The sequence below is a fragment of the Pangasianodon hypophthalmus genome, chromosome 1, assembly GCF_027358585.1.
Source record: "Pangasianodon hypophthalmus isolate fPanHyp1 chromosome 1, fPanHyp1.pri, whole genome shotgun sequence".
In the NCBI taxonomy this organism is placed as follows: Eukaryota; Metazoa; Chordata; class Actinopteri; order Siluriformes; family Pangasiidae; genus Pangasianodon; species Pangasianodon hypophthalmus.
Genome location: NC_069710.1, coordinates 12,067,170 through 12,093,478, shown reverse-complemented (window position 1 = coordinate 12,093,478; position 26,309 = coordinate 12,067,170). Strand labels below are relative to the sequence as shown.

The 26,309-nt window shown below is 41.0% G+C and overlaps 3 protein-coding genes across 16 annotated transcripts; 1 reads left to right on the top strand and 2 right to left on the bottom strand.

The window, feature by feature from the left end:
- Positions 1 to 315: 315 nt before the first annotated feature.
- Positions 316 to 4,989, bottom strand: zgc:112496 (uncharacterized protein LOC541336 homolog). 3 transcript variants are annotated; one of them, XM_026926780.3, is made up of 7 exons: positions 4,757 to 4,989; positions 4,356 to 4,558; positions 3,430 to 3,578; positions 3,198 to 3,291; positions 2,555 to 2,714; positions 2,303 to 2,455; positions 316 to 1,305 (listed from the first exon to the last, which is right to left on the bottom strand). In XM_026926780.3, exons 3-7 carry the CDS (start codon positions 3,567 to 3,569, stop codon positions 1,115 to 1,117), a joined length of 738 nt encoding a protein of 245 aa, XP_026782581.2. In that variant the 5' UTR covers positions 3,570 to 3,578; positions 4,356 to 4,558; positions 4,757 to 4,989; the 3' UTR covers positions 316 to 1,114. The 3 variants fall into 3 exon arrangements, with proteins under 3 accessions (XP_026782581.2, XP_034159560.2, XP_026782580.2); XM_034303669.2 differs by having other exon boundaries at positions 4,437 to 4,558; positions 4,757 to 4,985; XM_026926779.3 differs by lacking the exon at positions 4,757 to 4,989 and having other exon boundaries at positions 4,437 to 4,574.
- On the top strand, positions 4,756 to 13,306 carry wdr24 (WD repeat domain 24). Of its 10 annotated transcripts, none has more exons than XM_053236243.1 (14): positions 4,756 to 4,822; positions 6,381 to 6,466; positions 6,552 to 6,679; positions 6,775 to 6,911; positions 7,057 to 7,164; positions 8,165 to 8,525; positions 8,712 to 8,889; positions 9,612 to 10,287; positions 10,386 to 10,495; positions 10,712 to 10,809; positions 11,384 to 11,488; positions 11,762 to 12,099; positions 12,247 to 12,431; positions 12,821 to 13,306. In XM_053236243.1, the coding sequence occupies exons 5-14, from the start codon at positions 7,063 to 7,065 to the stop codon at positions 12,987 to 12,989; spliced, it is 2,322 nt and encodes a 773-aa protein (XP_053092218.1). In that variant the 5' UTR covers positions 4,756 to 4,822; positions 6,381 to 6,466; positions 6,552 to 6,679; positions 6,775 to 6,911; positions 7,057 to 7,062; the 3' UTR covers positions 12,990 to 13,306. The 10 variants fall into 10 exon arrangements, with proteins under 10 accessions (XP_053092218.1, XP_026782575.1, XP_053092294.1 ...); XM_053236319.1 differs by having other exon boundaries at positions 4,766 to 4,822; positions 6,323 to 6,466; positions 6,590 to 6,679; XM_053236409.1 differs by having other exon boundaries at positions 4,766 to 4,822; positions 6,323 to 6,466; positions 6,814 to 6,911.
- Positions 13,307 to 13,786: 480 nt separating this feature from the next.
- anks3 (ankyrin repeat and sterile alpha motif domain containing 3) lies at positions 13,787 to 26,184 on the bottom strand. Of its 3 annotated transcripts, none has more exons than XM_053236513.1 (16): positions 25,515 to 26,184; positions 23,261 to 23,456; positions 22,907 to 23,105; positions 22,713 to 22,834; positions 22,553 to 22,634; positions 22,299 to 22,416; positions 21,918 to 22,055; positions 21,565 to 21,690; positions 21,059 to 21,171; positions 20,819 to 20,968; positions 20,565 to 20,689; positions 20,328 to 20,469; positions 17,630 to 17,840; positions 16,899 to 16,958; positions 16,563 to 16,657; positions 13,787 to 16,322 (listed from the first exon to the last, which is right to left on the bottom strand). In XM_053236513.1, the coding sequence occupies exons 2-15, from the start codon at positions 23,425 to 23,427 to the stop codon at positions 16,572 to 16,574; spliced, it is 1,839 nt and encodes a 612-aa protein (XP_053092488.1). In that variant the 5' UTR covers positions 23,428 to 23,456; positions 25,515 to 26,184; the 3' UTR covers positions 13,787 to 16,322; positions 16,563 to 16,571. The 3 variants fall into 3 exon arrangements, with proteins under 3 accessions (XP_053092488.1, XP_026782073.3, XP_053092538.1); XM_026926272.3 differs by having other exon boundaries at positions 23,261 to 23,438; XM_053236563.1 differs by lacking the exons at positions 23,261 to 23,456; positions 25,515 to 26,184 and having other exon boundaries at positions 22,713 to 22,830; positions 22,907 to 23,046.
- Between the last annotated feature and the right edge of the window lie 125 nt (positions 26,185 to 26,309).

Sequence of the window (26,309 nt, the reverse complement as noted above, 5' to 3'; positions counted from 1 at the left end):
CCTAACTATTTTTTCAGTTACCATGGCATCTGTCTGTATATTGTTCAATGGAGTTTTGATTTATTTCCTCAATGTGGGAAACTAAACTCAATAAAAAAAGCAAAAAAAATAAAAAAATAAAAACAAACACTAAGCTAAAGTAAACCAGCAGGCTAGCAAGCCAATTAAACTCTGTAGATTCTAGCTAGTAAGCTGTAGATTGCTGGAACCTGTTAATGTTCTCACCTTATGCTGAAGGGTTACACTTTTGGTACACAGACAGTAAGCACAAGCTGTGAAACATGAGGGGACGAGATCGTCAATGAGAAACACAGGTCAGAACAGGTCATTCGTTTAATTGTTAGATACTGAAAAAAACAAGTCCTGATCATTTAGTGAAAAATAATATCTGCACAAACATGCCTACTAAACCCGAGATTATTCTGAGACTGAAAAAGTGCAATATGGTGTCCCACAAGGACCCATATTAGGCCCTCTATTGTTTCCTCCTCAAATTCAGCCTGTTGGTAATTCGAGAACATAATGTTGGCTTAAGCTTCTACTGTACTGTATGCTGATGATATGTTGAAAATGGAAGATGTGTATAAATGAATTAAATTATATTACATTATAGTCAGTTCATTTTTGAGCTCAAAATGAAAAGGGCTATATTAATAAAGACTGTTATTATTACTAACTCACAAAGCTTTGCTGAGATATGCAAATTATACATGAAGAAAAAGATGGGTGTATTTTTCAATTTCTAATACAGACAGAGGGAGCCTGAAGTAATATCTCATTTACATAAAGCACATTTATGTGATAATGAAATTAAATTGGATTTCTTGTTTCAAAACAAATTTGTATTTTCACATCATAGCATTAAAAATGTTTCTTTCCGTCCTAGATTTTGGGGACGTCTACAGATCTAGATTCAGTGCTTCCCATTTCATTTTTTCATAGATTTTATTACAAATGATAGAAAGGCTATTTTTTATTGCTTATTTTAAAGAGCAGTTTAACAAATTAGCCGGTTTGGAATTGTCATGATCTTATTGTACATCTTCTTCAAAGCATTGGGCTTCGATCCATTGCATGCCAATATTGCAAAGCACAACCTATGACCAGATGTACACTAGTCCGTCTTGCGTCTCTTAGATGGCTGCTCTCTCGTCTCCTCCTCTTTGGTCTTCTCTTTGGTCTCTCTGTTGGCTCTGTAACTCAGGGGAAACTCCTCCAGCAGGGAGGGCTGAATCTGACTGGCTATCGCACACGCCCATAAGCACAGCTCCACCTTATGAGGGGTCCAGTCACGCTGACTGTCCGCTGAGAAAAAAGAATTGACATCTATGTAATTAACCGAAACTGGCAAAGTGGTCTGCTTCCAATTAGTGCGCCCTTGATGACTTCCCATTATGTTTAAAACCCAATTTGACCATCAGAAATCTGCACATTGACAAATAGCTACAGAATCTGCCTTTTTTTTTTTGCCAATTTCATCAGCACACAATGCTTTCGGATGAAGTTCTATCCTGGAAAACTCCTGATCATGTAGCACTCCAAGCTTACAAACCTCACTTGAGCTAATAAACACTAATTCAGATTCCCTTTCTCCAGTAAACACTGGGCTCTTCAATAATTTGCTCTTGTTGGTCTAAAATGGCCACCTTCTGTTTATTCCATCTTAAGTCATCTTATTTGGAGAATTGGTTTCTCCACTTGGCCTGCTGTATCTGACAAGTTAGTTATGATGGAACACAATCCATTATTTTTCCAGAAAAAAAGACTTAAACATTGCACAAAAACATCCCATAGTAGTTTCCCTGTCAGCTAATATGATATAATGTACTGATCTGATCCACTTACCAAGACCGAGTCGTGATTAGGTAGCGCTTTACATAAATGCAGTACTTATCTATAGCTAGTAATGTGACTTTCAAGCATCTTTCATCGGAACAAATGTAAAGATGATGATTTGTTTACATTCATGTCATTAAAGAGTCTTATTTTAATGATCACATCTGGCTAAAATCTCAGATCTCCAAACCAGAAACAAAGATGTTAAAATGTTAGAACTGCTATAGCAGTAGTTTCGATTTTAATTTGTAATTTAATATCATAATAAAGCCTTTTTCTGCTATTTCATTCAGGTTTTGACCCAAATGTTGGTGTTTGAGATGAGTGTGTAATGATTTAGACATGCTAAACTACTTCCTTAATTATGAGATATTGTATTTATGTTTCAATGCAAATCAGAAGAATTAAACTTCTATATTTGACATAAGCACCAGCAGGAAGATTGTGTTTGACCTCTGGACGTTACCTTCGTTGAGCTGTTGTGTTTTGTGCAGTATTTTCTCCAAAAATAAAGAGAAGTGCTTAGCCGTGTACTGAACTGGTCTCAGCTCGGCGATGCTCTCTACGACCTCATCAGCCATGAAGGCGACTTCTCCAGGAGCTCCTGCTGCTAATACAGCTACAGAGAACGAGAGAGAGAGAGAACGAGAGAGAGAGAGAGAAAGATAAATTTTGTGTTTTCACTATTTCGTTTTATAGTCTACCCTTGCATACTTGCCTGATGCTGTAGCAGGTCCGAGCCCTTTGAGCGTGCTCAGTTCTGCGATTGCTGATTGGACGTCAGGAAGGAGAGCGAACGCCTTCTTGGTGCAGCGAAGCACCGCCTCCTCGCTGTTGGAGCCAATCAGCTGCTTGAGCCGGGGACGGAACTTCCCCCTCTGTGAGAGTCAGGTGAGTCACTCTGGGCTGTATTTAGAGTCACGTCAATATTTATGTAGGGAAAGTTCCTCGTATTCAGAGTCGGGTTGCGCACATGCTTAAGCTGATTTTTTTCTTTTTTGGCTATCCATTCAGATTATTAAAATGACCTGCATGTAGTTTGCTGAGATTTTTCTTGTGTAGAAGCATCCGAGACAGGGTTTTTCAATAACTGCCTTTATACACAAGCACTCACCTTTAAACCCAAAAAAAAAAAAAAAAACAGGGATAGAAAATATGGACTAAAAAAGGAGATTGTGTTGTTTTTTTTTTTTTTTAAATATAATACAACGTAACATAATAGCGATGTGCACAATTTCTGTATTAACACCTCACTACACATGCTCTGAATATGGAGCAACACTTTCACCCATCATAGATAATGCAGTTATTTTATTAGAAGGTGCATTAATCAATACGAGTGTTTTTCAGCGTATACTCACGGTTAATTTCCATTCCATGAGTTTGACCAGTTCGGGGTGCGTCAGAGAACGCTCTATCCGAGCTAAAATGGCTGCTGGAAGCTCCTCTTGATACCTGAACAGTAACATGTATTTGATATACAGTTATTATTTTGTGATTTGTATTTTTTTAAATGTGTATGTGTATGCACACTTTATAAAAATGCTTTTGTGTATGTGACAGGGGCTACGCAATGGTGCAGCTGAGTTATACCATTTCTCTAATTCTAACAGTTTCCCTGAACTCTTCTGCTTCCCAGCAGCCTTTGCATCCACCACAGCCCAGTATTTCGCATAAACGCCTCTCCATACAGCCGGGTCCTCACAGCGGAACAGACGCTCTCCTCCAGACATGCCGAAAGACTGAGAAAAGAAGAAAGGGTATTTAATTACATTTGATTTGTATGGTGCTTCTAATAATCGACGTTGTCATGAAGCAGCTTTACAGAAATCTGAATGTAGATTCATATCTCTAATGAGTGAACCCGAGGCAACTCTCTGAGAGGAACCAGACTCGAAAGGGAACCCGTCCTCTTCTGAGATTATAAATCACTGCAGTATACAGGTGTAGAAGAGTGAAGACAGACAGTGCTGAGTGTGCAGACTGTGAAGAAAGAGTCCTGGGACTGTCTTTATGATCACAGCAGCAGCTCTTAGAAACAAATCTACAATATCCAGGTGAAGTTACTGACTGGAACAAGAGTGAGACTGTTTTTGGGAAGTCAGACTCTTTAAGGTGTCCATGTGGGACGGTCCACAGCAGCAGCAGGTGCTCTGTTTTGAAGGTTTTGCACTTTAGTGCATTTTGTAGGGACCAGGTCCAGGACACAAGGCAGCTAAACAACAGCAGTGTTAGCATAAATCTGATCTGTTTGAGCAGAGGGTACAGATGAGGAGATAACAGAGCTGGACAGACGAAAAGACTAAAGCACCGCTGCATCGCTCTCATTAGGTAGAGATGAAGTGAACTGGCTCCACTATGTGCATTGTGGGTAATGTAGGAAAACGTTACGCAAAGTTAAAACACACCAGCATGTCAATGTAAGATGATCATTCTAAAATAATGACCACACTACAAGATACATGTTTATAATAGATACTGATATAAAAAGTTGTGTAGAGAAAAGTAATGTGCTTCACCCTTTTTGTTCAACTGGAGAAAAAAAAAGCTGGACTTCTTTTTTTTTTTTTTTTTAACCAGTGAAAGAAGATTCAGCTTACATCTTGAAGTTGAAGCGTTAAAGTTTAAAGCTGGTCTCGGATCAGTGTCTCAGTCCACCTGATTTTAAGCGCGACTGCATGGCGGAAGTTGAAGCTCGCCACCGTGGATGCAGTTTCGGTGTCTTTAAAAAAATAAAAAATAAAATAAAATAAAATTTATTTTGAAATATTGCGCGAACACGATAATAATAATAATAATAACGATAACAATAATAATAATAATAATAATAATAATTATTATTATTATTATTATTATTATTGTTATCGTTATTATTATTATTATTATTATTCGGCCTTCATTGTCTTTTATTTTGGAATACCCGTGTCCGCGTGCTCGCCCCTTCGCAGTTTCCGCCTTTACACTGCTTCACATTTGTTTTGAAAAGGTTAGTTATTCCGAAATATTCCACTTCTCTCGCTTAAAAATTATTTATGTTGCGAAAAAATACGAATATTCATGTCAGTCGACAGAAGAACAACCCGGTAGTGTGTTCTCGCTGCCAAAACTTAGCCGTATGCTAACTTCTTTTTTAATTTTTTATTTTGGCTATTAGCTTTGCTAGCTAACTAATAACTAATGGTGAAAATAATCGATTATAGAGTGTTAAACGTTGATTAAGAGCCGCCTGATGATTGGTGCGTTCTGATGAGCAATGGACCAATCAGAGCCGTGATTTGAAATGAAATAATCATAAGGGTGGCTTGTGTGTAAACAGTAATAAATAGTGTTCTTATCATCTATTTTTATCATCAGCATTTTAAGTGACGTGCAGGAAATGGCACGAATAGTAATAAATAGTAATAAATGTTAATAAATATTTAATAATAATAATAATAATAATAATAAATAACGTTGTGCTCTAGAGGTGGGACCTGACACAGAGACCTGGCGATTCAATATTACACTGAAATCGAGTTGCAGATTCGATACTTTTTGCTTTTGGAGATGCGATATTGCAAAAACAATTTTTTTTTGCTTTTTTTTTCTTCCTATTTTCTTTCTTTCATTTCTGACGACATGCTGCTTTTGCATGGAATTAAATCTGTGCCAAAAGTATTGAACGTAACTTTTCAAGAAATGAACAAAAATATACAATGAGGAAGAAGAAAAACACTCTGAAACTAAAAGCAATGAACTCGGCAGCAAAAAATGTAACATTCCTTTTCGCAAATCGTGCTTTATGAATGAGCTGCCAGAGTTTTCATTTACGCTTTCAAAGTTTTCGTTTACACTCCGCAAGTTTACGTTCGCCATTCTGGCACTAACCTCTGGTGTGGGCGGGGCTTAACAGCGATTTACTCTCATTGGTTAGTGAGATTTGGACTGACAGCTCCCTGACCTGGAAGTAGAGTCTTCAGTGGCAAATTTTGGAGAACGTTCTGGATGTGGTTCTCTGTACAGTTACAGTGTTTGTACTTTATAGTGGAAATTACTTCCTCACTTAGTTAGTATATTAGTTTGTAATTAATATTTGAGGTTTAAGTATTCTCATACGACTATTTTTTCGAGATGAGTGCTCAGAAGCGTCTCTACTTCCAGGTCAGGGAGCTGTCGATCCAAATCTCACAAGCCGATGAGAGTAAATCGCTGTTAAGCCCCGCCCACACGAGAGTTTTGTGCCAGAATGTATACTAGCAGCGCGTAAACGATAACTCTGGCAGCGCATAGATAAATGATGATTAGCAAAAAAGGAATGTTATATTTTTTGCCACCGAGTTCTTTGTTTTCAGTTTCAGAGTGTTTATGTCTTTCAGACGTTCAAACGTTAAATGTAACTATAACTGGATAAAAAGTACAACGTGTCATTCTTTTGCTTTGGTATGACAGGAATAAAACTTTTTGTCATGTGCTGGTTCTAACAGTAACTCCTGCTTCATTTTCCCAGAACAGCACACCCTGTCGTGGTTTGCTCCTTACATATGTCATGTCTTGTGTCTCCTCAGCACACGCTGGTGTGTTATTTTGTAAGAGGATGTGAGGATGGCTGCAGCAAGACAGCGTGCCACGTGACGTCCCACGTGGTCTAATGGTAAACTTACATTGCACAACATTCCAGTTCAGATACATGACCCAGTGGGTGTTGTTTTAATTATGTAAAGCATAGATCATTTCAGTTCTGAGCTACAGACTTGAAGACTGTGCAAATCTCCAGGACTGCTGGAAGCCACTGTTGTGCCCTTCAACAAATCCTTTAAACATCACATTCTTACTTCTGTGCTTAGGATCGGATTCTGCCTCACTCGTAAGTCTTTAGATAAATCCATCTTACATCATACGAATAAATGTAAATATAGTTATTTAAATAATCACTATTGTTGATCACTATTATGTGAGCAGTGCCTCCACCACACAAGATCTGTGGACTCGTTTTCCCAGAATGCCCATGTGTTGGGGTGAAGAAGGAGGAGAAGAAGAAGACTAATACAGGAACTTAGCTGCGGTTTCTCAGTGTGGAGTGGATTTTAGTCTGAAACGTGAGTGTGTGACAGTGACCATCCCCGATTCAGAAGTTCCAAAACTGCCTTCTGCTGGTCAGGAGTTGAACTGCAACACAAGCTCTTACCTATAGCAGGATCTCTGTGTATCACTTCAGTCGTTTTCTCTCTCTCTTTCTCTCAGGCTGAGATGGAGAAGATGGCCTCCGTCAGCACCATCAGTGGCCGAACCATGTTCTGCCTGCTGGATGCTCCGGCCAACGCTATCAGCGTGTGTCGGGATGCCACGCAGGTTTTTCTACACTTTTTTTCTGTTTCTGTAATATTATTTCTGTTTTGCCTGGGTCCAAAGACAATGCTTAGAGACACATCTTGAGTTATGCATGTTTTAGGAACTGTATCTTGAACCATCACGTGTAGTGGGGACAGATTGCCAAATTCTACCAAATAGACTCACCTTTTCCTTGAAGACTAACAAATATTTACTACTTCTCCAAGTTATAGCCACGCCTCCAGTATCAGGACTTACAGATACAGAGGCCACGCCTCCAACACTGGGACTGACAGATACAGAGACCACGCCTCCAACATTGGGACTGACAGATACAGAGACCACGCCTCCAACATTGAGACTGACAGACACAGAGGCCACGCCTCCAACATTGAGACTGACAGACACAGAGGCCACGCCTCCAACCTTGAGACTGACAGACACAGAGACCACGCCTCCAACATTGAGACTGACAGACACAGAGACCACGCCTCCAACATTGAGACTGACAGACACAGAGACCACACCTCCAACATTGAGACTGACAGACACAGAGACCACGCCTCCAACATTGAGACTGACAGACACAGAGGCCACACCTCCAACATTGAGACTGACAGACACAGAGACCACGCCTCCAACATTGAGACTGACAGACACAGAGGCCACACCTCCAACATTGAGACTGACAGACACAGAGACCACGCCTCCAACATTGAGACTGACAGACACAGAGGCCACACCTCCAACATTGAGACTGACAGACACAGAGACCACGCCTCCAGTGTAGTTGATGATTTACCTTGAGCTTACATTAACCCACAAACTCACTTATTTCTAAATAATAAATGCTAAAAATAACTATTTGCTTGGACTTTATCAATACCGAGACTCTGGGATCCATTCGGTGACCACAGCTAACAACTTTTGCCTGAAAAATTCTGTAAAATACACAGAGTAAGTGATGTACAGTGTGTAGCAGAGCACTGAGCCATACTTTCCTGCCCTCTGCTTCTCACAGGTGGTGGTGGCCGGGCGCAACATCTTCAAGATCTTTGCGATTGAAGAGGAAGGCTTCGTGGAGCGGCTGAACCTGCGCGTGGGCCGCAAGCCGTCGCTGAACTTCAGCTGCGCTGACGTCATGTGGCACCAGGCCGACGACAGCCTCCTGGCTACGGCGGCTACCAACGGCGCGGTGGTGACGTGGAACCTGTCGCGGCCGTGCCGTAACAAGCAGGAGCACCTTTTCGCCGAGCACAAGCGCACCGTCAACAAGGTGTGCTTCCACCCCAGTGAAGCGCACATGCTGCTCTCCGGTTCCCAGGACGGCTTCATGAAGTACTTCGACCTGCGCAAGAAGGAGAGCGTCAGCACCTTCTCCGGTATACAAACACTACAAAGATAGACAGATACATCGATAGATACAAAGGTTTACATTCATATGGACAGTTTGCATCTCCATGTCTAAATGTGATGAGTATGATAACTTCAGTGTATGATGACTTTCTGCTGCTGTGGAAGATCACCACACCTATGTTTTAACACTAATTAACTGTGCGTGTGTCCAGGTCAATCAGAGAGCGTTCGAGACGTGCAGTTCAGCACGAAGGACTTTTTCACGTTTGCAGCGTCGTTTGAGAACGGGAACGTGCAGCTGTGGGACATCCGCAGACCTGACCGCTATGAGAGGATGTTCACTGCACACACCGGCCCCGTGTTCTGCTGTGACTGGCACCCTGACGACAGGTAGGTTTGATGACAAGAAGTTTGATTAAAAAAAAAAATCCTTGGTCCTGCTGTGAGCTATAAGTATTTTTTAGTAATGTTCAAATTTAGTAGTAATTCTGAAACGCTACATGACTAAGGGTTCGACAGTCAGTGCAGTAGGAATCAAGAAACGAACAGAATTGCAAACCGAGCGCAGCCCATGGCTGTGATTGAACAGTGATTGCATTTCGGTGTAGCACGACTGCAACACAGTGATGAAAATGAAAACCCAATGGGGTATTAAATCCACTTCTGATATGAAGTTGGCATTAAATTTGCTAAAATCCCTTGCTGATTGTTTGATCCTAATCTGAGCGCTACAGGCCACTTGTACCTGTGTAGTTTTTCATCGAGCGACGTAAGAACAATGCAGTAGAGATGTCAGTGTGGCAGCTTGGCATCTGGCATGGAATCTTCTCCATAATGTGCAAACTGGTATCAGTGCAGCCCATAGTATTAGCACTTGCGCTGCTTGAGATGAATGCCCTGCTGTTGATGTTGCCTGGGAAACACGACTGCTAATCATTATGCGATCTGACACGCATATACACTTCTGATCAGGTGGAAAATTGGAATCGTTGTAGCATTTAACTGTAATCAAATTGTAGTTAAGGATATTGCTCGAATGTCTTCTTGGTAAATTCATATTAATTATGTTGTTAAAGCCTTAATTTATTGCAAATGTCTCTCTCACTCTCCAGAGGATGGCTAGCGACAGGTGGGCGTGACAAGATGGTGAAAGTGTGGGACATGACGACCAACCGCGCCAAAGAGATCTACTGCGTACAGACCATCGCCTCGGTGGCGCGGGTCAAGTGGCGGCCCGAGCGTCGCTGGCACCTGGCCACGTGCTCCATGATGGTGGACCACAACATCTACGTTTGGGACGTACGCCGGCCCTACATTCCTTTCGCCACCTTCGAGGAGCACAAGGACGTTGCCACAGGCATCGTGTGGCGCAACCAGCACAACCCCGACGTGCTGCTTTCTGGCTCCAAAGACAGCACTTTGTACCAGCACATGTTTAATGACGCCAGTCGCCCAGAGGTGCGCGCCAACCCCGAGGGCCTCAGCTTTGGTCTGTTCGGAGACCTAGCCTTCGCCGCCAAAGAGAGCCTGATATCGGCTGAGGGTGGGCGCAAGCCGTGCCCAGGCGGAGACCGCCGCTACCCTTTCTTCTTCGGCAAGAAGCACGACGTAATGGAGCGCTTTGCACAGGTCTCCAGCGTGCTCAGTGTATTTGAGTGTGAGGCGGACAGCGGAACCAGGATGGACTGGTTCATCGAGACGGCGCGCAGGTATCAGCTGAGCGGGAGACCCTTCGCTGAGCTCTGCGACCACAACGCCAAGGTCGCCAAGGAGCTCAACAGACCTCAGGTGTGTCAACTTGGGCATAGTCCTTAACAAGCTAATTAGTCATCTAACAGGCATCTAACAGGACTGTATTATACGTTAATACTTGTGTGCATGTTTAGGTGTCAACCACATGGACCATGCTACGCATAATGTATTCTGACCCGGGTCACCCAACACCACCGGCCAATCACAACATGAGTAAACTGGGTAACATGCCCCTGATGAACAGGTACGGGGCATGGTGCATGTCAACAACCACGTATAATTCTCCTGTTGAAAACTCTGTAAAAAAGCATTGTAAACCAGGATTATTCATGTTTAGGCCATTACAGTGAATATGACATTGTGAATGTTTCTTATCAGCCCACCAGACATTATTGATTATAAAAGCAGGGTTTGGTTGTCAGGTGATGGTGTGTCATGCTGACAGAGTTTTTGGTTGTAGTTTCAGTTTGAAGGATATGAGTGCTGCTTTGAATGAGAGAAACAAAGAGAATAGACAGGACAACCTGCACAACCTGGAGACCAACCTCAACAATGACGGTAAGACACACACACAAACACACACAGACAAACAATATGGACCCAAAACAACATAAACTGCACGTAGTTGAGGACTGACAACAGCGTTAAAAAATGGAAAAATCCACTCTAAACAACTTGCATGTTAATCTTTACACAGTATAAGAAACATGTGATCATCAACTGCATCCAAGTTTTATTTTCTAATGAAATTCTCACTCAGATCTCACTTTTATTTAGTTTAAACTCCTTTCATTGAGTTGGTCTACTTTCACCTTGTTTAGCAGTTTCCTACAATACCAACAATGCTGTTTGACTACCTGCTGATAGTGAGACTTAGCCCTTGCTTCATGTCTACCTAAATAGAGTGATGCAGCAGCGCTTTAGTGGCACGCAACCACTTTTCATGGGAATAATGAATATAATGCACCAACCAACAACTTAGCATCAGAATCACAAAATATTTCAGCGTAAATTGATGTAGATTGATGCAATAAATATTAGCCTTGTCTGTGAGAATCAGCATTCCCAAAGCTTCCTGAAGGCACAATATTTGGTTAAAAGAACCTCTATATCATATACACTTTCTTTCTAGAGAATGAAGAGACAGAGGGAAGTGACGGTCAGGCCGAGTATCTGTTTGGAGAGGCCGAGTTGGACGACGACGACCTGTACAGCATGGAGCACGACAATCAGGCAGGTCAGACACGCAAACACGAGCACTCTTGACAAATGATATACAGCCATGACACGCTCAAATCATACAGTGTACCATCTGGCTTTAGTATTGATAGCGATAGAACTACCATAGACGAGTACGAGACGTGATCACCAGGGCCTCGCTTTATGCAACAATTCAACTTCCAGTTTCTGATACATTTTCGGTTCAGATTAAATTACTTAGTCACTCACTCACTCACTCATTCATTCATTCTAGTAAGGATTACTGGTTGTCTCTTCACTTCCTCTGCAGCGGAGGAGGCGGAGTTTTCTCTCCCCCAGGAGGCGTTCCCACTACGGCACGAGATCGTGGAACACGCCACGGCGCCCGAGCTGCTGACCGAGAAAGCTGAGTCCCCGCAGGCGAGTGGCGGCGAGACGGAGAGCGTGTGTCTGACACCCATGGAGTCGTTCAGCCTGATCTCGGTGTCACAGCTGCTCTTCCAGCCACGCCTGCTGCCTGGCTTCTTCAACGCCATCGTCAAGGACACGCTGGCCTACTACGCTGAGCAGGGTGACGTGCAGATGGCCGTCTCCGTGCTCATTGTGCTCGGAGAACGAATCCGCAAGGAGATTGATGAGCTCACACAGGTCAGGACAGCAGCACGCACTTCTCACTTTTATTCAATTAATATTAATGCTTATAGGGCAAATCAGCTCATTAACCCAGCTACTGTGAAAAAAAATCAGTATCAAGGGTGTATTCACAGTGTGTTGATCTGTGTGTGTGTCTCACAGGAACACTGGTACATGTCCTACATCGACCTGCTGCAGAGATTCAAGCTGTGGAACGTCAGCAACGAGGTGATCAAACTGAGCACGTGCAGCGCTATCACGTGTCTGAACCAGGCATCCACCACACTGCACATCAACTGCAGCAACTGCAAACGACCCATGAGCAACAAGGGCTGGATCTGTGACAGGTACGCTCTCGCCAAACACACACACACACACACACACACACTTTAATAATCTGATGCATGAAAGATATACACTTTATTACACCTGCATGTATGTACACCTGCTCATTCGTGCAGTGAGCAGTAATCTCATGGTGAGCAGAAGAGCATCTCAGACACACACTCGGATCAATTAGAGTTGTTTCAATGTGATGTGAAGTATTTAGCTTTGAGCAGTTGAAAGCCACACCTACTTTACCGAGACTGACAGGTTCGGTTCTCTTTCAAATGCTCGTTTTACACTCAAGCCCAGGTTAGGACCACCTTCTTTACTGGCCACGCCTCCTTAACTGACAAGCTCTATTTCTATTCTCCACTCTCTTCTCTTGTGTGTGTTTATTTTTGTGCTGTAGGTGCCACCAGTGTGCGAGTGTGTGTGCAGTGTGTCACCACGTTGTGAAGGGTCTGTTCGTGTGGTGTCAGGGCTGCAGCCACGGCGGCCATTTGGAGCACGTGATGGAGTGGCTCAAGAGCTCCAACCACTGCCCTGCTGGGTGTGGACACCTGTGTGAATATGCCTGACACACACACCCACACACACACACACATACACACACTAGTACATTTTAGAATGTCAGTGTGTGCTTGAATGAAAGTGCTGCTAATGACAATGAATAAGACATTCTCAACCACACACACACACATGTAACACCAGCCACAAAATGTATTTATGTATGATGCCCTTCTTCTACAAAAGCACTTTTGTTCTACTTTAAACTTTAAAATGCTGCATTGTCAAATACAAATCTGTGATGAATGGTTGTAAATATTTTTAATTCAGTCATTTGAGTTGTTGCTAATACACAACCTGTAGCAATAAAGTGTGTTCCTTCTCTTTCCATCCTGTTATGAATAATTATATGAATTCTACATATAATGGCCCTTATTTATCACAGTCATGCAGAAATGTATGCAAATTTGAGCACCTGGAATGATCTATGAATGAATCTGAGTGTGATTCCTGAAACAAGCAGTGGCACGATTTATGAATCAGCATCAGCTGTGTAGAAACCTGGTCCCACCCACTAGTCCTTTATTCACATTATACTTATGCAAGACACTGTAAGCCTAATATTTTGCCTCGTATGCTCCTATAATTAATTCTACAGTAACTGTGCTTATAGATTTTTGTAATTGGGTGGCAGTGCTAAGCAGGCATTTACACTGTAATTAATTCTATAATGGCTTATAAACATGTTCTAACTTGGCATGTATTGTCTTCAGAGGCTCTACTGTTACTGTAACAACAATTGTATAGTAATTATAGCACAGTCATCACTTCATTTCATAAGCCTTAAAAAGAAAAAATAGCAGAGACATCAGAAGACACAAATCTTTATTGTTCCATTCACGTAATGCAATCTTTGCAGATAAGGATTGATGATTGGCAAACATTCAGAGTGAACAATTCCTGACTAAGCGTTTGATCTATGCTTGGGAGATTGTGAGTCTGGTTCCTGATAATACCGGGAGTCCAAGTGAGAATAACTGCTCCTGATCTGGGTGCGACGGCTAACGGCCGTCTGTCTGGTAGCTCGTGTATACAAAATAGGGCAGTCAGCGTTCTTCTCCAAGCGCAGTCATCTGCCCTGTAACATGTCAGGCCTGAAACATACTCCATGAAAGTATATGAAGAGACATGATGATTACAGCAAAAGCGATTGCATCATCTTCTTGGTGTATAATGACGCCATTGTTACGTCTAATGTGGAAGATGACCTATCAACTGCAGCAAAAAAAAAAACAAAGATTTTCAGTGATAAAGGGCTTTTACACTTTGGTAGTGATAACAATAAGCCAAAAACATCCACACTCTGACAATTTATATGATTACTGATGGAAAAAAACTACATGACTACATGAAAATCACATGGGGCCTCATTTATCAATCATTTAGAACATTTGTGTGTTTTCGTACGCTAAACTGAACTAAAAGTTTCGATAATGCTGATTTTCCTCATACTCATGTGCGTATGTTATTAAATGCCAATCCCATGTAAATAACCATGTGTGTTTTGTGGCATATTTACTTTTAGTGATGCCCACAAAACTCCATAAAAGGTAAAACTCACAAAGAGCTTAAAAAAAAAAGAATAATGGCGACTAAACGGTGAAAAAGCACCTCAAGTACAGCATGCGCTAAATCTTCCAGTAATGCAGCTCAGCCACTGCAGCGAATTGGCACAGATATACACTAACATTTCCTCCCTTTATATATATATTTTTTGTCCAATTTGAATAGCTAGTATTATCTGTCCTTGTGAATACCACACTTCTTGTGTGATCGCTTCTAAGAACAATTTACAAATAAACTTCCAGGTTGATAAATAAACACATAATCAACACAAAGGAATCCTTAAAAACAGCGCAATCAGCCATAAACATTAACGCTAGCTCTGCCCCCAAGGACCACTCTGTCCTTTCGAAAAACTACAGATGGAAACTTTGGTACTGGAGCAGTGATTTGAAGATCTGATGCCAAATCTTTGGTGCTTTATGGTGGAGAAAGGGCTCAGCAGGGTGTGCTGTACCGTCTGCAAGTGAATAAGCAGAAAGGAGACAGTCTGTCTCTCACGTCCAGCCTTTTTTAAACTGCTGAACAAATTGGGTTCTGTTAAGACTTTTAAACAGCTGACTCAAAGAAAGGACACGTTCTGTACCTGATCCCTTTGCTGCAACACACAAAGCTTGCGTAGTGTTACAAATTGCATTGAAACAATTTAGAATGCAACGTCGGAAATCTTGAAGATCTTGCACAGCTCAGAGTGTTGGTGTATGTTTATGTATGTGGGGGGTGGGGATCTACAGATTGTACAGTACTACCGAGGTGCCAATATTTATTGTTTAGCCATAGAAGATACAATTCTGATACAAACTACACTTTTCTGCTTGTTCAGCTAAAGCCAATTCACTGAAGGGGAAAGGACATAGGATGTAAAAATTGCGTATTTGCAGCTACTTTCACTTTGCACTGACTTTATTGAGGTGAACTTTTAACCATCAGTTTGCGAATCTTGGCCTTGTCAGGCAACAGGGCAACAATTTTGCATTATATATGCTTAATATTTCTATTCAGTATGGCTCAGATCCTACTGTAGGCGGAATATATGGGTGTGATAGTCAGGTTTTGGCAAATAGCATAGAGCCCTCTTGTCCGCTGATACATGCCAGTAGTTTTGTGGTAAAATTCTTTTTTTTTCTTTCTGCCTGCTTGGAATTTCTTGTTCGTAATTTTAGCACCTCTGGTACTGTGACATGAAACAAAACCAAATGAATACATCAAAATCACAAAGAGTTAGATACTACCATTTTAATTTTACAGTTTATCATTTCCTGGAAAATATTTAAAAGCTAGTAATGCTCGTCCTACACCCAGGGCCGTGTACTAAGTATACGTCAATTAAATAGGAAATATCATGGCCCTCGCCTATGTGTTATATATTCTCAGAGGTTTGATTTGTAGTAGAGCATTGCATAGCATTGTGTGATTGAGTTCAGTCTTCTGTCATGTGTGAGGAATGGTTTAGTTTCTCATTCTCTCCACGTTTACAGATTGATTGTCTTCAGCTTTATTTCCGTGATGCACCGTCGGGTCAGTCGAGTCTGACTGGAGCACAGGTGTGGGAGGAGCTTCGGACCGCTCACCTGCTTGTCGATTTACTGCCTTGCGTACCTTTTTTTCAGCTTTATCCATTGTTCTTTCTGTGACTGATCCAACGACTCTCTCTCTGTCTCTCTCTCTCTCTGTCTTTCTCTCTCTGTCTTTCTCTCTCTCTTTGGCCAGCTCAGGCAGTTCGGCGTGTTCAAGTGTTCAGGGTGGTGTGTTCACCCTCCGTCAGTGAAACTCTACAGTTGCTGTTGGGGAAAAACAAAACGAATAGCTATAATATATAATCAGGAACAAGCTATAATATGTATACACACACACACACACACACCATACACACCTGTGTTTCACCTGTCTGGGTGTAAACCAGGCTTGGGCTTTTCGTATCTATGCATTGACATTTGCAATTGTTTGTGTGTGTGTGTGTGTGTGTGTGTGTGTGTGTGTGAGAGAGAGAGAGAGAGAGAGAGAGAGAGAGAGAGACTTACATGCAGGTGCTAGGATTCTCCCTGCCAGCTGTTGGAGCTTTTCTCTGGAGCACAGAGACGCTGTAGATTCTGGCAGAGCGATTTCAGGCTGTCAGCTAAACACACACACACACACACACACACACACACACAAATACATTAGGGAGGATTTTATATAAATTCAAAAAAGTTAAAAATAGATAATAATGTCTACTTTTTATACTATACTACACTATTTCTTATTTTAGATGATACTATACTTATATTATTTGTTTATATTCTATTTCTTAATTTAGTCCATTTTAAAGGTGCGGTTCATCTTTGACCCGTGCGTTACAGTAAAACACTTATTTATACCTAGTTTCTCTTCACATGCGTCCATTTTAGAGAGCATCTCAGAGCACACGACACCATCGTCTAGAGTGGGGAGAGAAAGAGAAGAATAATTATTTTAAAAAGGACAGTGGATTTAGATAGCTGTCCAACCTAATGTTATTTACAGTTTATACTTACGACTGTCGACTAGCTGTTTATCTAACATCTTTTTTTAAGGTGAAACAGAGCATTGAAAGATAACTTAAATCTATAATACCAGCATATGTGAAAGCTCTGATTAATGTTAAATGATTACAAGCATTCAGTTAGGAACATCAGGTTGTTTTCAGCTGAACTGAGTCACCTGAAACTTGTTTTCCATGACAATAGTTATTTCTGTATTGAAGAATAAATTACTTGAGAAACAATATTCTGCTTTAGACACGCTACGAACCATCTACAGACTGTCACGATCCAGCATATCAATGTATCATCATATCTCATATTATATATCATATCAAGCATATGTCATTAATTGCATCAATAGTATACAATACAGGATTAATGATGAGTTCATGGTCTATGATGTATTGAACATCACCAACCATAAAGTGGACCATGCAGGTGAAATGATAGTCTAGTAGAAGTGTTATTACTAATTTACAGCCTCTTTTATACCATTTAGTAAGTGTAATGAAGTGCTAGTTTAAGAAGGGTTTATTAATAGATTAAAAGGACTCAGTGTGTGAATGAGAGTGATGTAGTACGCAGACCTTTCCCCATAGCCTGTGTGAGCTGCGTGTGTGTGTTTCGAAGTGTGTGCAGCGTGCTGTTCAGAGCCTGGATTTGCTTGACGCTCTCCCGGAGCTCCGCCTGCACACCCCTCCATGCCATCTTCTCCTCCATCAGGCAGCCCTCCATCACGGTGCGCAGCTCCTTCTCCTGAGAGACCTGGGCCTGAAGAGACTCCACCTCCACACAGCGCTGGGTACACACACACACACACACACACAGCAACATATTATACCCCCAGTAGATTAGAGCACAAACAAACCTTATCATGCTACCTAAATATAGCATTATTTGTGAATATAGTGCCGCTTTATAATTATATAATTATATAATATAGCAGCTATAGTGCTGCCTAATGAAGCTTAATATCGCAGTTACAGCACTACCACATCAATCTGAATATAGCAGATATAGTGCGACCCAGTGGATCTGAGATATAGCATATATCGTGCTATCCTAAGGAGATGATTAAAGTAGTAATAATCCTAGCTTACGGAGCTGAATCTAGCTGTTATAGTACCTTATGGAGCTGAGTATAGCAGCTGTAGTGCTACCTCATGAAGCTAAATATACAGTAGTAGTTCCACACACAGCTGAATGTAGTAGTTATACTGTCAACTTTGTGGAGCTGAGTGAAGTAGTTATACTGCTACTGTGCATTTGGATGGCTCAAACAGAAGTTATTGCAAAGCTTTATGGAGCTTAATACAGCAGTTATAGCGCTACATCATACAGATGAATATAGCACTTATAATACTACCATACAGAGCTGAATAGTAGTTATATCGCTACTGTATGGAGCTGATTATAGTAGTTATACTGCTACTGTGCTATCTAAACAGCAGTTATTGAAATGTTTTATGGAGCTTAATACAGCAGTTATAGCGCTACATACTGCAGATGAATATAGCAGTTATAACTACTTTAAAGAGCTGAATAGTAGTTATATTGATCCTTTATGAAGTATTTATATTTCTACTCTGCTATCTAAACAGCAGTTATTGAAATACTTTATGGAACTTAATATAGCAGTTATAGTGTCGCATAGAGGAATATAGCAGTTATAATGCTTCCATACAGAGCTGAATAGTAGTTATATTATTACCTTTTAGAGCTGATTAAAGTAATTATACTGGTACTATGCTGTTGTATGGTTCTAAACAGCAGTTACTGCAATGCGTTATGGAGCTTTATATAACAGTTATAGCACTACATCACACATGAATATAGCAGTTATTTGAATATTAGTTATATCTCAACTTTGTGGAGCTGAGTGAAGTAGTTATACTGCTACTGTGCATTTGGATGGCTCAAACAGAAGTTATTGCAAAGCTTTATGGAGCTTAATACAGCAGTTATAGCGCTACATCATACAGATGAATATAGCACTTATAATACTACCATACAGAGCTGAATAGTAGTTATATCGCTACTGTATGGAGCTGATTATAGTAGTTATACTGCTACTGTGCTATCTAAACAGCAGTTATTGAAATGTTTTATGGAGCTTAATACAGCAGTTATAGCGCTACATACTGCAGATGAATATAGCAGTTATAACTACTTTAAAGAGCTGAATAGTAGTTATATTGATCCTTTATGAAGTATTTATATTTCTACTCTGCTATCTAAACAGCAGTTATTGAAATACTTTATGGAACTTAATATAGCAGTTATAGTGTCGCATAGAGGAATATAGCAGTTATAATGCTTCCATACAGAGCTGAATAGTAGTTATATTATTACCTTTTAGAGCTGATTAAAGTAATTATACTGGTACTATGCTGTTGTATGGTTCTAAACAGCAGTTACTGCAATGCGTTATGGAGCTTTATATAACAGTTATAGCACTACATCACACATGAATATAGCAGTTATTTGAATATTAGTTATATCTCAACTTTGTGGAGCTGAGTGAAGTAGTTATACTGCTACTGTGCATTTGGATGGCTCAAACAGAAGTTATTGCAAAGCTTTATGGAGCTTAATACAGCAGTTATAGCGCTACATCATACAGATGAATATAGCACTTATAATACTACCATACAGAGCTGAATAGTAGTTATATCGCTACTGTATGGAGCTGATTATAGTAGTTATACTGCTACTGTGCTATCTAAACAGCAGTTATTGAAATGTTTTATGGAGCTTAATACAGCAGTTATAGCGCTACATACTGCAGATGAATATAGCAGTTATAACTACTTTAAAGAGCTGAATAGTAGTTATATTGATCCTTTATGAAGTATTTATATTTCTACTCTGCTATCTAAACAGCAGTTATTGAAATACTTTATGGAACTTAATATAGCAGTTATAGTGTCGCATAGAGGAATATAGCAGTTATAATGCTTCCATACAGAGCTGAATAGTAGTTATATTATTACCTTTTAGAGCTGATTAAAGTAATTATACTGGTACTATGCTGTTGTATGGTTCTAAACAGCAGTTACTGCAATGCGTTATGGAGCTTTATATAACAGTTATAGCACTACATCACACATGAATATAGCAGTTATTTGAATATTAGTTATATCTCAACTTTGTGGAGCTGATTGAAGTAGTCGTATTGTGATCACTTTACTGTATGGATCTAAACAGTGACTACTGTTCTATATCACTGAATATGGCAGTTATAACTCTAAGTTTTGGAGTTAAATATGGTAGTTATAGCACTACCTTATGGAGCTGAATAGCCATCTCCTGCATCTCAGCCTCAAGTTTGTCAGCGTAAGCCTGCTCTAACGCATCACTTGGTGGTCGGGCGTTACTATGCCAACGGGCTATTGCTGATGTCATCTTCCTCTTGGGGCCAAACAACCTGGGGACAAAAACAGATAGAAGGGATTTGGTGTAGAAGTGTGTGTGTGTGTGTGTGTGTTTGGGTGGGTGCGTGAAGAGAGAAATGTTACTCACGTGATGCCCACTTCTTTGAGATCGTTTTCAGTCAGCGTGAGGAATATTCTCAGGTCAATATCCTGCTCCTCTAGCAAAGGTAGATACTTGCTAAAGCCTATCTGCTCCAGGAACTCTGCCAGGTCCTGACACCAGCACACACACACACACACACACATGCAACACATAGACAACATATGTATACAAAATATATGCTTAATATAAAGTTTTACAGTGTTGAATACTTTACAAAAACACATGTAATTATTATCTACCTTGGGACCTGTGTAAGAAGGGGGAGGTCCAGATGGAGCTGGTATCCCATAATTCCCAGCAGAGTCACTGTTACTATGACGACTCTTGCTTTTGGAATGATGGGGCTTGTTGGGTCGTCGGGGACAGCTCCTCTTTGCCTGGTCCGAGTCCTTGGAGAAGAAGAGAGTCAGGATTTAATCATATATATGCCTTTACGACACTGATGTGGGTGGGGTTTGGTGGGCTGCTGCCATGGTTACCTCGTTGCTCTCTAGTGATGCTTCCCTGCTGAGGCCGAGGAGGCGGGGCAGACCCTCACTGCTGCTGCTGCTGCTCCGTATTGTGGGCATGTCATTATCAAAGAACAGCTCATCTACACACACACACACACACACACACACACACACAGAACATACACTGTTACTAACTTTATAAGGTTTCACATTAACCTGGCTCTAAAATGGATTTTCAAACAGCAGAAGACAAATCTCTCTCCACTTCCTGCATACTAATAGAGTTCCCTCCACTAAAATGTATCTTCGGTTTTTTTTTTATACGTTTAAAAAATGAAACCGGCGCACAGAATTGCATGTATGGAGAACCAATCAGATTGTAACTCATCATTCTGAAAGTTGCAGCCAGAAAAGTGTGCAAAAGATGCCAGAGGTTGAGACTACCTCACCACTAATCACCACACACTGTGTGTGTGTGTGTGTGTGTGTGTAAAAGGGACTAACAACAACCAATAACCAATCTAGAGATCTACCTCGACTGCTGTTGCTCTGGCCATCCAGTTCGTTAATGGGGGAAGTGACATCACGGTTGCAGATGCCCTCGTTCTGTTCACCCACGTCGCGGAACGTCATGTAGCCGGGTGGAGCCAAAGGCGGCTCTGCCAACGCAAGACAAGCCAAGAGAATACACATTTTTAGAGAGAGAGAAATGGAAATTCTTTCTAAAATGATCATCAGTGAATTTTTATTTACATGGCATTAGCCATGTACTATGGTATAAAACAAAAAAGTTCATTTGATCTCTCTGAGCATTGCCTGAAAAGCGTTTCACAAAAAAAGGGAGAAAGCCCAGCTCTGGTATATATGTGTGTGTGTGTGTGTATACCGTGTTTAGGGGTGACTCTAAAGCGAGCTATGGCCTGTGGGCCGTCATGTATGCTCGGGCCTCTGGCTCTGCTGCGGCTTGACCTAGCTCTTGGTGCTGCGCTGTCCTCCTCTGACGAGCTCAGCTCCTCGTACACACCTGCGAACAGCGAGATATTGACTTCATCGACATGTCGGCCATTTTGCCTGCGATATTATACTAGTAGTCAGGAAAAGCGGATCTAAACCGTGATCTGCACAGCAACAATTAAAGGACATAATGAAAAGGATATGGTAACTGGATTGAAGTTTACAACCAATGTTGAAGGTTAGAACCCAGTACACTTAAAAGACTAGCGTTGAATATGAACTAGTATATTTGTAGATGTTGTGTGCGTCTGACCTGTTTTTGCTCTCAGGCAGTGCATGTCTATGAGGCTCGCGATCTTCGTGTGGCCATACATCATGGCTAAAACTCTCGCCGTCTCACCTTTGAAGTTCCTCTCTTCGACTCGTGCACCCTGCAGAACACACACACATAATTATTACACATGATTATTTATTAATTAAAGCATAAGTATTCACGAGATGCTACAAATGACCAGAGCAACTGGATCCTGGCTGTAAATATGCAGGTACACACATACACACACTCACATGGTCGAGAAGGTACTGGACAGTGATCTCGTGGCCTGATGCTGCAGCCTCCATTAGTGGGGTGAACCCAAACACAGGCTCTCTTAAAAAAAAAAAATTAAGGTAAAGGTCAAATGTTATGTTAAACTTCATGTTTCATGTTGGCGTGTGTGTGTCTTACTTGATATTGGCATTTGCGTTATTGTCCAGGAGAAATTTGACCATCTGTTGATGTCCAGTGCTCGTGCTGTGCAGAAGAGCTGTCCAACCCCGTCCATCCTTACGCTCGAGCTCCGCCCCTTGCTTTACAGAGAGAGACAGTTACAGCCAATTGGAAGCCAATCAAATAAACATTAAATTAGGCTAGGCTTGTACCTGGAGGAGGAAGTAAGCAATGCTCTCATTTCCACAGCTAGCAGCTAGCATTAGTGGGGTTAGCCCCTTAGCAGTGTTAGCGTTGACGCTAACCCCAGATTCCAGAAGCAGGTTTACGATGTTGTCGTGACCGATATACGCCGCGTACATTAGCGGTGTCCAACCACCAAGGTTCCTTCCATCCACGTCTACTTTGCCTCTAGAGAGAAACATGGAGGACATATTTCATACTACCTACTGACCATGTTTTATGTCTCTACATCTTAGAAAAAGAAAAATACGAAAAATCCTAGCACAAACAATACGGCTTTGGTGCTTGGCCCCCTAGCAAATGATAAATATAAGCAGCCTTACCTGCGAATGCACTCTGCCACCACATCATACTGGCCGATGGAGCAGGCGGTATGGAGGTCCAGTGGCACGTCGAGCTCTTCCTGGCCACTCCCGCTGTCGGCCAGCCACACAGACAGACTCGAGCCCAGCTGCTCCGACTCGCTCGCTTCATCGCTGAGTTCTGACATCCTTCAATAAGCTTGCGGATTTAAAAAACCTGATAAATAAACATCTCATTTATCTCCAATGGTTAGTATGATGAAGAAAACTTCATCATACCAACCAGTATGTTTTTCTTTGATAAATAACAGCATATTGTTTTAATCTTTTTAGTAATAGCCTTGCATATATGAAGCACTGTACAGTATATTGTTACTATACGTAGTTGTTACTATAGAAACGATACCATATTAGAACGAGAGCATTAAGATAACCCTGTGATTTGCAGCTGGAACTACTGTCACTGCTGCATTAACCAACACCTTCTGACCAATTAGACCAATACTGTCCTGTGTGGAGATGGAAAACCTGCCAGAATCACCATCTGATTTTTGGGACCAAAAAAAAAAATGGTAGAGGTATGGTATGTTAACTAAAGACACAAGACTGCTTGTTTGGAGTTTACCAAAAGGCATGTAGAGGACTGTCAGACCAAGAAAAACAAAAGTCTATGGTCTGATGAAACCAAGAATAAACTCTTTGGCTTGAATGTCAAGTGTTACATCTGGAGGTAGCCAGGCCTTGCTCATCAACTGGCCAATAATGAAGCATGGTTGTGGCAGCATCAGACTGTGGGGAAGAAGCAGGGACCCGGGAGGCTTGTCAGGATCAATGAAATCATGAATGGATCAAAGAACAGGGACATTCTTGACGAATCGTCAAGTATGCTCGTTACAGTCCTGTCAATTAGCTAAAAAAAAAAAAAAAAGACACCCAGGGCAAGTCCAACAAGTCCTTGAGTGGCTTACTCCAATGGTTCTCATCCCTTTTGTATCTGACTCCGACTGCCCAATATTTTAGGCTGGATTTGCCCTAAGTCATACTACAGCAACCTCCATTTCTCCACGCAGTGGATGCGGACTCCACTGAAAGCCCTTTGGCTGTTTGATCCGCTACTGTTGTAAACACATTACACTGCTACCTCTGCTTGTGCATGTTCCTAACTTTATCATAAACGATGGCTAGAACTAAACCAATAAACTATATAATTTTGGCTTTTTGCTCACAGTTTCCTCACAGCCACGCTCTCTTTCAGCTCATAACAACAACATGATAAATACTGACAGTACAATAAGTTATATAGAAAGGTAGTTCTCGAAAACAAGAAAAGAAGCACAAGTAAGGGATTTCGGGATTTCATTAGAGGTTTTTTTTTTGTAATGCAATTTTTCCTTTGATTTTCACCCCCGGCTTGTAAGGTTGGGTGATATGACCAAAATATCGTATCACGATACTTGAAGACATTTCTACGATACACAATATACGTATATCACATCATATATGTAGGACTGCTAACAAACTACCAGAGAAACAGCAATGTTTCTTTTTAAAATAATAATAATAATAATTCCTTGATTATTTAAAGTCTAAAACTGAAATATTAAATTCTAATCAGTACAAAATGTTCACATTGAATCAGAGGCTTCCAATCAGTTTATTTAAAAAAAAAAAAAGCTAGAAAAATAATGTGATATTTTTTAAATTACAAAACTATCCTGAAAACCGGTTTATGCCTGTACACACTTTTAATATATAAACTTAGAAAGATTCATTACAGATTCGACTCATTTGAATGAACTAACATGAGTCGAGTCACTAAAGACACTAAGATTCCGTTATGTGCGGGTCTTGTGTCCAATCCCAAAAAGCTGCCTAAACCCCACCTAGTGCACTTCCTCAGCTGTGGAAGCCTGTTGGCTCGTACCCTATGTAGTGCACTTGTATAGGAAGTGCGTATTCATTAGGGATTCAGCCTTGGTGGTGCGGAATGACGGTTTTAAAGACATTTAACGCTAGGAAAACGTTTGGAAATTCCTGGCGTGTCCAGGCTATTATTAATAAAAATATGAGTTTTAACAGAGTTTGTCGGTTTCATAAATAGTATGTGTTTGTTTCTTAATAGTTTTAGCTACACAAAGTTAGCAAGCAAGCAAGCAGTTTTGTCGGGCGGACTCAGGAATGAGAGAGAGAGGGGGAAAAAGCTTTATTTAAACGAACATATATGTCGAAAATTTTTCAAAACAAAGTTAACACGAAAACAACTTCTTGTACTTACTAAAACGATAGCGCGAGGTTTTTCTGATCTGAAGAAACAACTCCGCCGGGTACTGATGATCTTCGCAACAACACAGGGAGAGAAGCACATCTGTTAGAAACAGCTCCTGGGAATTGTAGTCTTTCAAGCGCTCCTTTCGTGCCATTGTAAGCGTCTGCACGCGGAAGAGAAGACTACAAATCCCATGAGTCCCGGATGTGCGCGGCAGTCGTGACGTACGTGATTCAGTCAGAAAAATGAATGCTGTCGTTTCTTTGAATTATTAAACGGGGTAAACGGTTTTTAAATTGTTTAAATCGATGACTTATTAAGCAGTGGGAAATTACTTCATTGTTTAAAACGAGTTTTTTTTAAGAAGCTGCGTTAGAAAAAAAATGGAATGGTTAAGTTTACAGCGCCGTGACGCCACATTGCCATAGCAACGCTAAACCCCATGCGCGACAGGTCTAGACAGTTCTCACGGCGGAAATTAAAATCTATAAAACAAGGGTAAATATTTTGACAAAACTTATAATTAAGTATAAAATCCAGATGCTATGGTGTAACGTATTGGCCTGTGTATAGATAATACTGTTCATAACATGTTTCTATTAAACACATTCATTGCTAACACAGTTTTCCACATTAAAGTGAATTCTGCAGCAGAATGCTAGCATTAAAGTTAAACTCCATCCTCATACACATTCAATATGTTAAGATGGTTATATTTCTGCTATGTTTAGTGATTCTGGTGCTAATGTGTTGGTTGGTGTAGTATTTTTGTTTTAGCCGTGAGAAATTAGTGGTTGTGTCGTG

Bases quoted from the DNA above. Each gene is read 5' to 3' on its own strand.
- anks3 (XM_053236513.1), bottom strand. From the start codon at position 23,427: ATGTCAGAACTCAGCGATGAAGCGAGCGAGTCGGAGCAGCTGGGCTCG. The intron at 20,969-21,058 runs GTAACCATGGCA...TTCTTCTCCAAG, and splicing joins CATCACTAGAGAGCAACGAG to GACTCGGACCAGGCAAAGAG. The intron at 17,841-20,327 runs GTAGTGCTATAA...GTGTGTACCCAG, and splicing joins TGGCTATTCAGCTCCATAAG to CGCTGTGTGGAGGTGGAGTC.
- wdr24 (XM_053236243.1), top strand. From the start codon at position 7,063: ATGGAGAAGATGGCCTCCGTCAGCACCATCAGTGGCCGAACCATGTTC. The intron at 7,165-8,164 runs GTTTTTCTACAC...TGCTTCTCACAG, and splicing joins TGTGTCGGGATGCCACGCAG to GTGGTGGTGGCCGGGCGCAA. The intron at 8,890-9,611 runs GTAGGTTTGATG...CTCACTCTCCAG, and splicing joins GACTGGCACCCTGACGACAG to AGGATGGCTAGCGACAGGTG.
- zgc:112496 (XM_026926780.3), bottom strand. From the start codon at position 3,569: ATGTCTGGAGGAGAGCGTCTGTTCCGCTGTGAGGACCCGGCTGTATGG. The intron at 2,715-3,197 runs GTGAGTATACGC...TGACTCTCACAG, and splicing joins TCATGGAATGGAAATTAACC to AGGGGGAAGTTCCGTCCCCG. The intron at 2,456-2,554 runs GCAAGTATGCAA...CGTTCTCTGTAG, and splicing joins CGGACCTGCTACAGCATCAG to CTGTATTAGCAGCAGGAGCT.